Raw genomic sequence first — 12,090 nt, forward strand, 5'->3', positions numbered from 1 at the left:
ATTTTTCACACAATATGCCCGTGAGATCTTTATATGTGATGTTGAGGAGGCTTATCCCACGGTAGTTGGCGCTGATTGTAGGATCTCTCTTTTTGTGGATTTCGTAAAGCACATTTAAATTTTACAATATTTTACAAAGAAGCTGATGCATGCTCTATATCAGTTCTTCGCACCGTGTTTGAATAGCTCGGCCGGCAATCCATCGACTTGTTCTTTAGACGGGTAATTGCTAATCGAGCTTCTTCATGGTCAGGCAATGGAACGTCCACTCTTTCGTCATCGAATGGGGAATCAAGTTCACCGTCTCCTAGTATTATGCTTTCACTGTCACTCAGCAGACTGGAGAAGTGTAGTTTTATTATGCTTTAAGCATCAGTCACTAGATCACCTCTGGGGTATGCTCCGGTCTTGAAACCTTCTGTTAGTCACCGGCCGCATCTTTTCGTAGAATTTTCGAGCATTACTTTTGTCAAGCTCTTCGTATTCACGCTTTTCGGCCTCTCTCTTTACATAATACTTACTTTTGTGAAATGTTAACGTTCATTGTTAATATTGCTATGAAGTAAATAACCATTAGGCGAAATATTCCGTTTAACTCAAAGCACACTATTTTCTTAAAAAAATTATTCAAATAAAGTTGAATCATATTTTTTGTTATTACAAATATATTTAGAACAAATTTACAAAGCTCCTTAGCATAATATTAATTAACTACACAAAAATAAATAAGCTCGAATGATTAAAGCTAAAAACAGTTACACGTAAAATCGCCACAATTTCCGGTATTGTAACCCCTGCTCTTACAATAGAGCATACAATTCAAGTGATTTCCTATTTCGTCACAATGCACGAAAATCGGCTTGGGGCGGCCATGAGTACGGGTATCGTCTTCGAAAATGGTTTGATACCCTAAAAAATAACAAAAGATAATTAAATAAATAAGTAATAAAAGGAAAAAATGGACGCAGAAATTAAGTTCGCAGCCCAGAAATCATGTGTGAGGTTTTGTTTCGGAAACTTTTGAACCCACAACCCATAGCAAAGTAAATGTGGGTTGTGGTTTCAAAAGTTGCCGAAACAAAATCTTGCGAAAAATCTTGGATTTTGTTGATCGCGTATCCAATCTCCTGAAGGATTACCGAAAATATGTGTCTGGCGGTCGGAAAGATTTAAACTTATATAAACCCAAAAACCAAACATATTTAATATTGCTATGGAAACAGGTAATGATCCAAGGACTAGTTTTGATTTTCAACAGAATAGTGGCTTTCCAAAAATACGTTTTCTGAGAAAATACTTACATTATTATCCAAAATCGTATTCCTTCGATCATTACCTAACAAATACGAGTATATCCAGTTTCGGAGAAATGCTCTGAAAACAACGATACTATTTTGGGAGCCGACGGCACTAAATTAAAAAATTCTTATAAATATGCTCATAATTCTGTAGCTATTTGCCGGATCGAAAGACCAGGAGTGTCGACTCTAGAAAATTTCGGAGTAATCTCATTCATAAATACTCCAATATGTATCCGCCACATCCGAAAATATATAACGAACGTCTGTTGGAATCTTGAAAAAAAAATCTCTTATATCAGAGACACTATTGACGATTTGGGCTCTCCTATCAGAATATTTTACATTATTTGTAAATTCCATGCGAAGTTTCAAAGAATGACTCACGAAAGTAACGAGTTTTTCAATAGGGACACTACAAAAATACACCGATATGGTCGTCATAACCATCCTGTCAGATCAATCATTGAGCGTCTAGTGGAAAAATTCTAGTATAAAATGTTCCTGTGCTAGTGATATAAAGAAGTGCCGGTAGTGTCGAGAATTTTGTTGCCGCTAGCGCATCGATTGAAGAAGGCCCAAATCAATAACGTCGCTGTGGCGATTTTTTCGAAAAGATCTTGACCTACATTCTTACAAGATCAAATTGACGCAAGAACTGAAGTCGTTTGACAACCCCGGATTTTCATCGAAAAATCATCTTCAACGATATAGCTCATTTCTGCTGAATGGCTTCATCAATAAACAAACTATGCGTTATTGTTCAGGAAGCAATCCACACGTACTCCATGAGCCACCATTGCATCCCGAAAAACGTACGGTTTGGTGCGGTTTATGAGCTGGTGGCGTCATTGGGTCGTACTTTTTTCGCGATGATCAAGACCGGCACATTGCTGTGAATGGGAATCACTACCGCACAGCGAATGTCACAATCGATTTATTGAATACCAAGTTCATCCAAGTTATCTCACGAAATGGCCCAGTCAATTGGCCACCTCGGTCGTGCTATTGACGCCGTTAGACTATTTTCTGTGGGGCTACGTCAAGTTTATGGTCTACGCTAACAAGGCAGCGACAACCGACGAACTTCGTGCGAATATCGAAGGTGAAGTTGCAGCAGTATCGGCCGATCTATGCTTGAAAACGAAAATTGATTCAGCGTCTGTACTTCTGCAAGCTTACCCGTGGAACCCATGTTAATTGATATCCCTAACCGTTTTTTTTTATTGAAAAAAAACTTTTGCACTCTTATTGAAAAATCTTTTGGTACCAGTCTACTTATATGGTAGAAACCCATATTTCCGGGATTGCGTAATTGACTTGTAAGTGTGGTATTTGCATTTAAAAGTATACTCGTATGTAAATAAATATCTATATTTTCATAAATATTCTCAATTACCAAGCACCGGCGCAGCGTGACTGAGCGTCGACATCAATATAACTGTTATAGCGATGATTGTAACGATAACTTGTGACAACATTTTCCGGCCGAAAAGTAGCTTCCGCAAACGAGACTTTGTGTGTACAATATTTATTTATGCAAATTTGCTGTCTTGTTGTGTAATTGCTTGTTATTGTCGATTCAGCGATTATGAGAATTGCTCAATCGTCTAATAATAAAAGGCAAGCGCAAGCAAATATTCACAAATGTAACTGCAAGATTCGAACGCTCGGGAGCAAACAACAATTAACAAGCGAGAATTGATAGTCCGATGGTCTTTAGACAGTACCGATCGCGTTGAAATTTCAAAAGAAACTGTTTTGAGGGGCTCAAAGCGATGCTATTTCTTACACCATCGCAAACGGTGATAACGATTGACAGAGATGAAGTCAACAGCAAGGGGGTGGTGGCATCGCATGATGTGTTCGAATTTGAATTTTAAATCTGTCACGTGTGATCTATTTATTATAAGTAGCACCGACCTTTGCGTTTTGTTTATCATTTTGGAAAATTTTGGAATACCGATACGATTGCGAACTGAACAAAAAGTCACAAGAAAATTAGTTCTTGTTTGATTCGCTGTACCCAAACCGGCGTTTTTGGTGAAAGATCTGTAAGCAACAATTTAAAATGATATTTTCGTGCCTTGTGTGTTAGGAAGTAAAATTTTGTTTTAATATACATATATGCATAAATGATCAGGAGGCGAGGCGAGTTAAAATCCGGGTGGCTGTCTGTCTGTCCGTCCGTCCTTGTTTCCGTTTGTGCAGGCTGTAACAGTAAAAATTAAGATATCTTTATGAAACTTGGTCAACGTGTTCCCACGGAGCAAAAAATAATCGGTCCACTGCCACGCCCACAAAATGCCATTATCTAAAAACTTATAGAGTACCATAACTAAGCACTAAAATTGGTCTAATTGGTTTAATGTACATATCTCCGAAACCACTCAAGCTATAATAACTAAATTCGGTCAGCACAAATGCCTTTGATACCCTATCGACACTGTAAAAATGGAGAAATCGGAAGATAAGCCCTTATACTACCCATATAACGGCTCTGTTAAAAACTGCTAAAAACAAGATAAGTCAATAATCAGGGACTTAAAGAAGCCGGCGCTGAATGTGGACTGTGGGGGTGGCACCGACCACTTTTGGGGGAAATTACATATCTCTTATCATATTCCTATGTGACAATGCGAAAATGGCATGGCCCTACTTCCCACTCAGTTTACTCAAATTAATATAATGGGGTAACATTTTGCACAAATAATTCCTTAAAAGTATGCCACCTTATGACCAATAATTTTCCAAAGCCAACTAATAAAGGATCGAGACACACCACCTCTTCATCGATTTTATAGCTGCTTCGACAGAATGAAAAGGAGCTGCCTTTATGCCGCTATGTCTGAATTTGACTGACGTTGAGCAATACCTAAAGCTCCATCAGGATCGGGAAGGACCTCTCCGAGCCGTTCGATACCAAACGAGGTTTCAGACAAGTCGACTCCCTCTCTTGCGACTTCTTCAATCCACTCATGGAGAAAATAATTCGAGTTGCAAAATAAAGAAGGTACCAGCTTCAATAAAAGTGTACAGCTGCTGGCGTCCGTTGATGATATTGATATCATTGGTCTCAATAACCGCGTCGTTAGTCTACTTTCTCTAGAATGGATAAAGAAGCGAGGCAATTGGGTCTGGTAGTGAACGACGGCAAGACAAAATATCTCCTATCATCAAACGAACAGTCGTCGCACTCGCGACTGGGCACCCGCGTCACTATTGATAGTCATAACTTCAATGTTGTAGATAATTTCGTCTATTTTGGAACCAGTATTAACAGCAAGAACAATGTCAGCCTCGAAATCCAACGCAGGATAACTCTTGCCATTAAGTGCTACTTATAACTGAGTAAGCGATTGAGCTGTAATGTCCTCTCTCGACGAACAACGACCAAACTCTAAAAATCACTCATTATTCCTGTCCTGCTATATGTTGCAGAGGCATGGACGATGACAACCGATGAGTCGACGCTACGAGTTTTCGAGAGAAAGCTTCTGCCGGAGATTTATGTTCCTTTGCGCGGCGAATATTGCATTCGATGAAACGATGAGCTGTAGGAGTTATACGACGACATTGACATAGTTCAACGAATCAAGAGACAGCGGCAGCGATGGCTAGGTCATGTCATCCGTATGGATGAAAACTCTCCAGCTCTAAAAGTACATATTCGACGCAGTACCCGCCGGAGGAAGCAGCAGAAGTGGAAGACGTCCACTATGCTGGAGAGAGGTGGAGAAGCACCTACATATTGTCTTGAATTGGCGCCGAATTGCTAAAAGAAGAAACGATTGGCGCGCTGTTATTAACTCGGCTGTAAGCGCATAAGCGGTGTCCATGCCAATAAAGAATCTAAAACTTGCCTTTGTTTAATACCACATATAATATCATATATGTACTTTAAAGGAAAATTAAAATCTTCTTTGTATTTTATGTTATACATTCTTTCAAAAAAATTAAAAATTATAAATTTATTTATTTGTTTTTATTTCTTAAAATAAACAAAAATTTACAACTTTTGGAAAAAATTAAAAATACAAACATTTAAAGGCAATGAATTTCTTTCGACGTTCGTCGCATCAGTGCGTTAGGTCCTTGGCACCAAATATGAGTAAAATATGTAGACGTTGGAACAGCAGTAAATGCGATACGAAGGGTGGTAAAGGCGGTAAAGCAGATCTTCGTTCAGTCCTCGCCGAGAAAATCAAATCCGAACAAGAACGACTCAAGAAGTTTGTCAAAGAGCATGGTAACACCAAATTAGGCGAAGTGAAGATATCACAAATTTACGGTGGTATGCGTGGTATACCAGCATTACTTTGCGAAACTTCGTTACTGGATCCCAATGAAGGTATACGTTTCCGAGGTTTCAGCATACCAGAATGTCAAAAACAAATGCCGAAGGCTGAGTGTGGCGACGAACCTTTGCCAGAGGGCATCTTTTGGTTATTACTGACGGGTAACATACCCACTGCAGAGCAGACAAAAATGGTGACCGACGAATGGAATGCAAAGGCCGCGCTGCCGGATTATGTTAAAAAAATGTTAGATAATTTACCAAAAGATCTGCATCCAATGTCACAATTTTCAATGGCTGTAACATCGCTCAACAAAGACAGTAAATTCTTAAAAGCCTACCATTCCGGCGTAAAGCGAGCCGAGTTCTGGAAGTATTCGCTGGAGGATGGCATAACCCTACTTGCCAAATTGCCAAATATAGCGGCGCGAATTTATCGAAACATCTATCGTGACGGCAAGGGCTGCGATGAGATCGATAAGAAACTGGATTGGTCGGCCAACTACGGCCGCATGTTAGGCTTCGACGATCCATTCTTTTTCGAACTTTTACGCCTGTATCTGTTCTTACACAGCGATCACGATTCGGGCAATGTTTCATCACATACCACTCACTTAGTGGCGTCGGCATTAAGTGATCCGTTCCTTGCATATGGAGCCGGTCTAAGCGGTTTAGCTGGGCCTCTACATGGTTTGGCCAATCAAGAAGTATTAGATTGGATAGGAAAAATGCAAAAAGAATTGGGTAGTAAAAATCCACCAGAGGACAAAGTCAAAGAATATGTGCAGAAAACGTTGAAATCAGGCCATGTGATACCCGGTTACGGACATGCGGTTTTGCGTAAGACTGATCCACGCTATATGGCGCTGCAAGCATTCGGCGAAAGGTATTTGCCAAAATACGAAACCTATCTGTTGGTGAAAACAATTTACAAAGTGGTCCCACCCATTCTCAAATCAATGCAGAAAATAAAAAATCCCTGGGCAAATGTGGATGCCCATTCCGGTGTCTTGTTGCGCTACTATGGCTTGAAGGAAATGGAATACTATACGGTGCTGTTTGGGATTTCACGCGCAATTGGTGTGTTATCATCCATAACCTGGCATCGGGCCTTACAAATACCCATTGAACGACCGAAGAGCTTCACTAGCGATGCACTAATGAAGTTTGTGAAAGGAAAATCAGGTAGTAAAAGCAAATGCGATGACAAAGGTGATAAAAAATAGAAAATTTATTAAATGACCTTTATTAACTGTACACAATAACAAATAAAATCCGTTAATTATTGAACTTGAATTTTTAGTTGAATTACGGTAGTAATCACTTGTCGCTAGGTCCAAAGGTAGATGCATAAGAACAGCTCAACCAAGCTTCGCGAGCTTCTACAAGACACTATCAACGTGTATGGCCTGGCGTTGTCATCATTAAACACAATTTGGCTTCTGTTGGACATGGCTAACTGCTTCTAGGCTATTGCTTCCAACAGATGGTTCAATTGTTGGCAGTCAAGTTCAAATTGAGAGAAATTGGGGTAGGGGAGCAGTTTACAGTAGACGATTCCCTACCAATCGCTCCAAACACGCTGTAAACTACTCCTGCCCATCAAACCTGGTTTAATCACAGGTTGCGCCAGCTCCCCGTGATCCGACCACGAAAATGTTCTCATGCCGCAGTGATACACCTTTCATTATCAGTAATCTTTGGCTTCAACAATGGATCGATTCGCAAATGGAATTTCGGTCCATGAGTTTTTTTGAGTTCACCCGTTTGCGTCTACAACGAGCTGCTTGTTGCATTCAGCCTTATTTAAATGGATCTAAACGGGGTTTTGTGCAAGGTTTAACTTCTGGGCAGTTAAAATAGTGTTTGCTTGAAGGTTGAACTGGAAAATTTCCATTATTTTGTCGATATTTGCGACAGTTGGTATCGGATTCCACCAAACCAACAATGCGTGTGATTGCCAATACATCAGTATTAAAATTTTTTAGGTATCCAGTCGTTCTTCTTTTTCGCTGTTTAGCTCCAATTTAAGATTCCAAACGAAGCCAGCTCCTTCATTTGGTTTTTCCAAGGAAGTGGATGTCTTTCTCTTTCTTTGGTTCCCTCGGCGGGTACTGCGTCGAATACTTTGAGAGCTGGAGTGTGTACGTCCATTCGGACATGACCTAGCCAGCATAATCTTTGTCTCTTAATTCGCTAAACTATGTTAATATAAATCTTCCGCAGAACCTTTCTCTCGAAAACTCGTAACGCCGACTCATCAGTTGTTGTCATCGTCCATGACTCTGTACCATATAGCAGGATAAGTCGCTAATTCTGTATTTGGTATACCCGCAAAACTAATGGCTTTGTTCAGCAATGCCAAAAGCTCCGTCAGAATTGGGAAGAACCTCTCTAAGCCGTTCGATATCAAACGACGTTTCAAACAAGACGACTCCCTATCGTGCGATTTCTTCAACCTACTTCTGGAGAAAATAATTCGAGCTGAGAAGGTACAATCTTCTCCACGATTATACAAATGTTGACGTACGCCGATGGCAACGATATCATTGGCGTCAGCATCCGCGCCATTACTTCTGCTTTCTTCAAACTGGATAAGAAAGCGAGCGCAAGACGAAATATGTATCTCCTGTCATCAAACAAACAGTCGTCGCATTCGCGACTTAGATCCCACGTCACTGTTGACAGTCAAAACTTCAAAGTCGTAGATAATTCCAACTATCTTGGAATTAGTATTAACAGCAACAACCATGTTAGCCTCGAATGCCAACAGGTGCTACTTTGAACCGAGTAGGCAATTGAGGAGTAAGGTTCTCTCTCGACAAACAAAGACCAAATTCAACAAGTCACTAATCATCCTCGTTCTACTATACGCCGAAGTTTTTTAGAGATTCTAAAAATTAGTTCATCAGGTTTTGAGATATCCGCAAGAAGTTTAATATGTATGTAGGTGCATTTTGATATTCTATTGATCATTTATCGAAATCGGTAAGATTGGACAACTATATCGCATATCTGCCATACAAACGGCTAAAAAAAACATAATAATAAATAAATGAATAAAAAATAAATGGAATTTCGGAACCAGAAATGAAACAAATCAATTATGTTTAATATGTTTTATTTTTATTTTTTATAAGCATTCAATAAACCCAAAAATTATGCTATACATACATAAATACTTAATATGTATAAGAATATTTATGTATTTACTTAGTATGCGTACAAGTTTAATTCAATACAATATATTTGTAATTAAGTTATTTTAAATTTATATATAATATATGTATATATAACAAATCCTAAAACAGTCTTATTTCATGAATTCTGCTCCATTGCGAAATTTGGTAAAACTAACAGATTCATTACGGTAGCGAGGGGGTATGCATATATACAACAACAATTTATAAACGGCAGGCAAAGTAAGTAATTTAAGCAAGATAGTTGGAAAAGGCAGTTAATATACAATAAATGAGACATAATTGTTCAGTTTTTTTAGAATGAAAATTTTTCAAAAGAATTTTAGCTTTTCATATGCAATTTGGTTTTCAGTTGAGTTGGAAGTTTTTAGTTAGAATAGAAATACTAGAGAAATTGTTGTAATGCACACCCGCTGCTTACTCACTGCTTATTCCACTAGTTTATTTAGAAATTAGTATTTATCTAATTATTGTAATGCTAACTAATTTATGTATATACCTAATGTGCATTTAGTACCTATACTCCTCTTTATACAATGCTTGCTGTCTGCGTAGACATATTTCAAAATTAAAAAAAATCTTAATAACATATATATATGTTTGTACATATGTATGTCATAATTATTAAACTTTTTAAATGTTCAGTTAGCGGTAAAATTAGCATGTGCACCGCACAGGGCAATGAGTGGTTTCGTGAGTATAAAATTGTAATTAACAAAAATTTAAAATTACTAAATACTATTCAGCAAAATATACAATTTACAATTTGTATTTGCACATAAAAATTGGTGTTTGTTTTTTTTATTGTAATTCTTATGATGTCTATCACTGAGCTTTCGACTACATACACAGGGGTATGCAATTTCCACACTCATAATCGCGCCGCACTCGTCTATGCCCATGCACACTCTGAACATGCACACACATATGTATATGTGGTATGAGATATGTTTTTATGTGGCGCATTTAACAAACTTTTACATTTTGACAATATCAAAATCATAATACAAATAAATACACAATAGGAATCATCTTAACGATTAATGGTGTTTGCTAAATGAGAATGATCAATGTTTATTTTTTGTATATACATGCTTTCAATATGTATGTTTGATGTTGAATGATTAGATGTTTGCATTATAATCCATTTACACGTTTCTAATAGGAACACACCCACTTCTTGAGGCACACATGATTCTATGCTAATCATTACTACTACAAAATAATTAGTTAAAACTAATATTTCAGTCATATGTATGTATGTTTGCCTTCTGCGCAACACATCCCCAGCTTAGGCGGGTTATGTGGTTGTTATATGTCGATTGCTTGTGGGTTGATAAGTTGGCTGATCGGATAACTGGCATATCAATTATTCATTAGCATAATTTAATGAAAGTGCACTTCACTGCTCAGCTGCTTGACTGCCTAAAATGGAAAAATAAATATTTTCAAATTATTGTTATTGCGGGATATTAAAAAAGTCACGGGATAGTTTTAAAGAACACAAAAGAACGACAAATGGACATGTTAAGGCAATACAGTTCGAATATCTTCTGGAAAATCTTTTGTAGATTAAGTGCGGACATTGTGATGATTAGACCAAAAAAATTAAAAAAAAAACAATAATAAAAAATAAATAAATAAAAATTAAAAAAAAAAAATTAATAAATAAAAATAAAAAAAAATTAATAAATAAAAATAAAAAAAAAATTAATAAATAAAAATGAAAAAATAAATAAATAACAATTAAAAAAATAATTAATAAGAATTAAAAATAAAAAAATTAAAAAAAAAAATTAAAAAAAAAAAATTAAAAAAAAAAATTAAAAAAAAATAAAAATTTAACATAAAGATAATTATAAAAGAATAAAATTTAATTTAAAATTTTAATACAAAAAAATTAAATATTAAAAAAGAAAAATATTAAAAAAAAGAAAATTGAAAAAAAAAAATAAATAAAAACTAAAAAAAAATAAATAAAATTAAAAAAAAGTTAAAAATAAAAATTTGTAATTACAAAAATACAAAATTTAATTAAAAAAATTAATAAAATATTAAAAAAGGATAGTAAAAGAAGGTATAAAATTTAATTTAACAAATTAAAGCAAAAAAATAAAAGAAAAAGAAAAAATTGGTAATTGAAAAAATGTATAAATAAAACATAAAAAAATTAAAAAAAAAATAAATAAGAAAATAAGATAAAATAAAAAAATTACTAAAAAATTAAAAAAAAGATAAATAAATAAAAATTAAAAATAAAATAAATAAAGAATTACTAATTTCAAAGAATATTATTATAAAAAAATATTTAAACAAAAGAGGAGTTATATAAAAATATACATAATTTAAACAAATGAAATCAATGTGTAATAATAGCCAAAAAAAAAAAAAATAAAAGAATAATTTTACTAAAAAAAAATTTTGACATTTTAAATATTAAATCTTAATTTTGATAAAATACAATAGAAATATAATAAAAAAATAAAAAATATATATAAAAAAAAATTAAACAAAAATAAAATTTAAATAAATATGCAAAAAATATATATATTTTAAATAATATAAATCAATATTAAAATATATTTAGAATAAAAAAATTAATCATTTCAAGAAGCGGTCATTGTAATAAAATTAGCACGCATGATAGCTGGAAGCATTAAACACTGATTTTCGCTCAACAAGTGATTGCAAATGCGAATGTAATAAGGACAAACAACAAAAACAAAACAAAAAAAAGGTAAACCAAACTCACGATTAAACCCAATAATGCTAAATCTGAATATTTTTTTGAGCAAATGAACTTTTGCTATTAATTTTGTTTCCCCTTAAGCACGTTGTATTCGCGAAATATCAGTACAAAGGACGATACATTCAGAATCTTCGAAATCGAATTGTTTATTTTTATTAGCTGTATTGCTAACATCGTTTAATTCGTTAACTAAAAAATAACAACAAAATATATAAACAAAAATAAATAAAAAGTTCTTTTTTTTTAATAATTACAATTGAACAGTTGTGATATTTAAAAGCGCATTTTAACTCAGAAATTTAATACTTTTGTTATAAAACACAAATTACGGTGTATTTAAAGATTTTAAACTTACCAAGTGTGGAACGCGTCGCTCGACGCTTATCCTTTAATATGTAGATGGCAGTTAAAAAGAAGAAAACGGCACCCAAAACTTCAATAAAACTTGTGGAAAAGAGTGAATATTGCAGCGCTTTGAAACTGTTGATATCGGTATCCTAAAATACCAAATGAAATGTATGAGAAATTGAAAAACAAATGCATGCA

At 35.0% G+C, this 12,090-nt stretch overlaps 2 protein-coding genes and 1 long non-coding RNA gene across 6 annotated transcripts in view; 1 reads left to right on the forward strand and 2 right to left on the reverse strand.

The window, feature by feature from the left end:
- Positions 1 to 632: 632 nt before the first annotated feature.
- Positions 633 to 3,299, reverse strand: LOC125777681 (uncharacterized). Its single transcript, XR_007422350.1, has 2 exons — positions 2,698 to 3,299; positions 633 to 909 (listed from the first exon to the last, which is right to left on the reverse strand). It is a non-coding gene; the product is annotated as an uncharacterized LOC125777681 (long non-coding RNA).
- A 1,923-nt stretch (positions 3,300 to 5,222) lies between these two features.
- LOC105227758 (probable citrate synthase, mitochondrial) lies at positions 5,223 to 6,891 on the forward strand. Its single transcript, XM_011207265.4, has one exon. The coding sequence runs from the start codon at positions 5,352 to 5,354 to the stop codon at positions 6,819 to 6,821; it is 1,470 nt and encodes a 489-aa protein (XP_011205567.2). The 5' UTR covers positions 5,223 to 5,351; the 3' UTR covers positions 6,822 to 6,891.
- A 1,808-nt stretch (positions 6,892 to 8,699) lies between these two features.
- The window catches only part of LOC105227757 (protein spinster), a 30,652-nt gene continuing 27,261 nt past the window's right edge, over positions 8,700 to 12,090 (reverse strand). For 2 of the 4 annotated variants that reach the window (XR_007422344.1, XR_007422343.1), the window contains exons 7-9: positions 11,900 to 12,041; positions 11,548 to 11,733; positions 8,700 to 10,220 (exon numbers count right to left, since the gene is read on the reverse strand). Coding sequence is in view for 2 of the 4 variants with exons in the window: in XM_049452802.1 (XP_049308759.1) it covers positions 10,198 to 10,220; positions 11,900 to 12,041 (165 nt within the window). In the remaining 2 variants the exon portion in view is untranslated. The remainder of the gene's footprint in view (positions 10,221 to 11,547; positions 11,734 to 11,899; positions 12,042 to 12,090) is intronic. The other 2 variants (XM_049452802.1, XM_049452801.1) reach the window with 1 other exon arrangement.

This window comes from Bactrocera dorsalis, chromosome 3, assembly GCF_023373825.1.
Source record: "Bactrocera dorsalis isolate Fly_Bdor chromosome 3, ASM2337382v1, whole genome shotgun sequence".
Classification (NCBI taxonomy): domain Eukaryota; kingdom Metazoa; phylum Arthropoda; class Insecta; order Diptera; family Tephritidae; genus Bactrocera; species Bactrocera dorsalis.

What these genes read in the sequence shown, in the direction of transcription:
- LOC105227758 (XM_011207265.4), top strand. Translation starts at nt 5,352, where the DNA reads ATGAATTTCTTTCGACGTTCGTCGCATCAGTGCGTTAGGTCCTTGGCA.